At 38.8% G+C, this 1,463-nt stretch overlaps 1 protein-coding gene across 1 annotated transcript in view; it reads left to right on the forward strand.

The window, feature by feature from the left end:
- The window catches only part of LOC107635782 (protein DETOXIFICATION 16-like), a 3,486-nt gene continuing 2,046 nt past the window's right edge, over nucleotides 24-1,463 (forward strand). Inside the window, exons 1-4 of the mRNA XM_021120260.1 lie at nucleotides 24-568; nucleotides 662-748; nucleotides 846-902; nucleotides 1,007-1,364. Coding sequence (XP_020975919.1) covers nucleotides 24-568; nucleotides 662-748; nucleotides 846-902; nucleotides 1,007-1,364 — 1,047 coding nt within the window. The remainder of the gene's footprint in view (nucleotides 569-661; nucleotides 749-845; nucleotides 903-1,006; nucleotides 1,365-1,463) is intronic.

Raw genomic sequence — 1,463 nt, forward strand, 5'->3', positions numbered from 1 at the left:
TTGTTGGTTTCATATAATGACAGATGGGAATTGCAAGTACGTTGGAAACTTTGTGTGGCCAATCATATGGAGCCGGACAGCATCAGATGTTAGGCATACACACTCAAAGAGCCATGCTTGTTCTTACCATTCTTTGCGTACCCATCTCTATTGTTTGGGCAAATACAAAATCCATTTTGATTTTATTTGGCCAGGATCACGAAATCTCCACAGAAGCAGGAAGATATGCTAAGTTAATCATTCCATACCTTTTTGCTTCTAGTGTTCTTCAGTGTCAGACTAGATTTCTACAGACACAGAACATTGGAGTTCCAATGATGCTCAGCTCTGGAGTAGCTACTACACTGCATGCTGCTTTGTGTTGGGCGTTAGTGTTCAAAGCTGGCTTAGGGAGTACTGGAGCTGCCTTATCAAATTGTATATCGTATTGGGTGAATGTGTTGATACTTGCCTTATACATAAAATTTTCTTCAAGATGTTCAGAAACTTGGACTGGATTTTCATTAGAGGCATTCCATAACATTCCTTCTTTTTTGAAACTTGCTATTCTTTCTTCTATTATGGTTTGGTAAGTTTCTACTAACTGTTGCTTTCCCCACCGTTACATTGTTCGAGATCCTCTACTAATGAGCTTTTGTTTGGTTCTCATTGTGCTGAACAGCTTGGAAATGTGGTCGTTTGAATTGATGGTTCTCCTAGGTGGTCGTCTTCCAAATCCAAAGTTGCAAACATCAGTGCTTTCTATTTGGTTAGTTCTCACAATTCTTAGCTACCAGCACTTTACATGTTATAGTGGATATTATTATTTGCACCGATCTAATAATAATTATTGTTGGAAATTTCAGTGTGAACACAGCATCAACTATTTGGATGATCCCGTTGGGATTAAGTGGAGCTATAAGGTAATTTAATTACTACTGTATGCTTATGAACATTTAGAATTTTGTGACAAATGTCGAAATCAAGTAAACGGTTGCAATTGCATAATTGTTTGTTTGTGTTGCAGCACTCGTGTATCAAACGAACTTGGGGCTGGTAATCCTTGGCCTGCACGTTTGGCAGTACGTGTAGTGTTAGTAGCAACCATTATTGAGGGTATCCTAGTTGCAACACTGATGATACTGTTACGCAATGTTTGGGGCCATGTTTATAGTAATGACGTACAAGTGGTTAGACACGTGGGACTTATGCTGCCAATTCTTGCAGCATCCAATTTCTTGGACGGACTGCAGGGTGTTCTTTCAGGAATTGTTAGAGGATGTAAAAAGCAGAGAATGGGTGCTTTTATTAACTTAGGTTCATATTACGTAGTTGGAGTTCCGTCCGCTATTGTATTGGCTTTCGTTTTGCATCTTGAAACAAAGGTATGTAAAATACCAAATTGAAATCTATTATTATTTGCGGAGTGTCTTAATTATTTAGGTACTGTGCAGGGACTCTGGTTTGGAATCATATGTGCCTTT

This window comes from Arachis ipaensis, chromosome B04 (genome assembly GCF_000816755.2).
Source record: "Arachis ipaensis cultivar K30076 chromosome B04, Araip1.1, whole genome shotgun sequence".
Taxonomy (NCBI): Eukaryota; Viridiplantae; Streptophyta; class Magnoliopsida; order Fabales; family Fabaceae; genus Arachis; species Arachis ipaensis.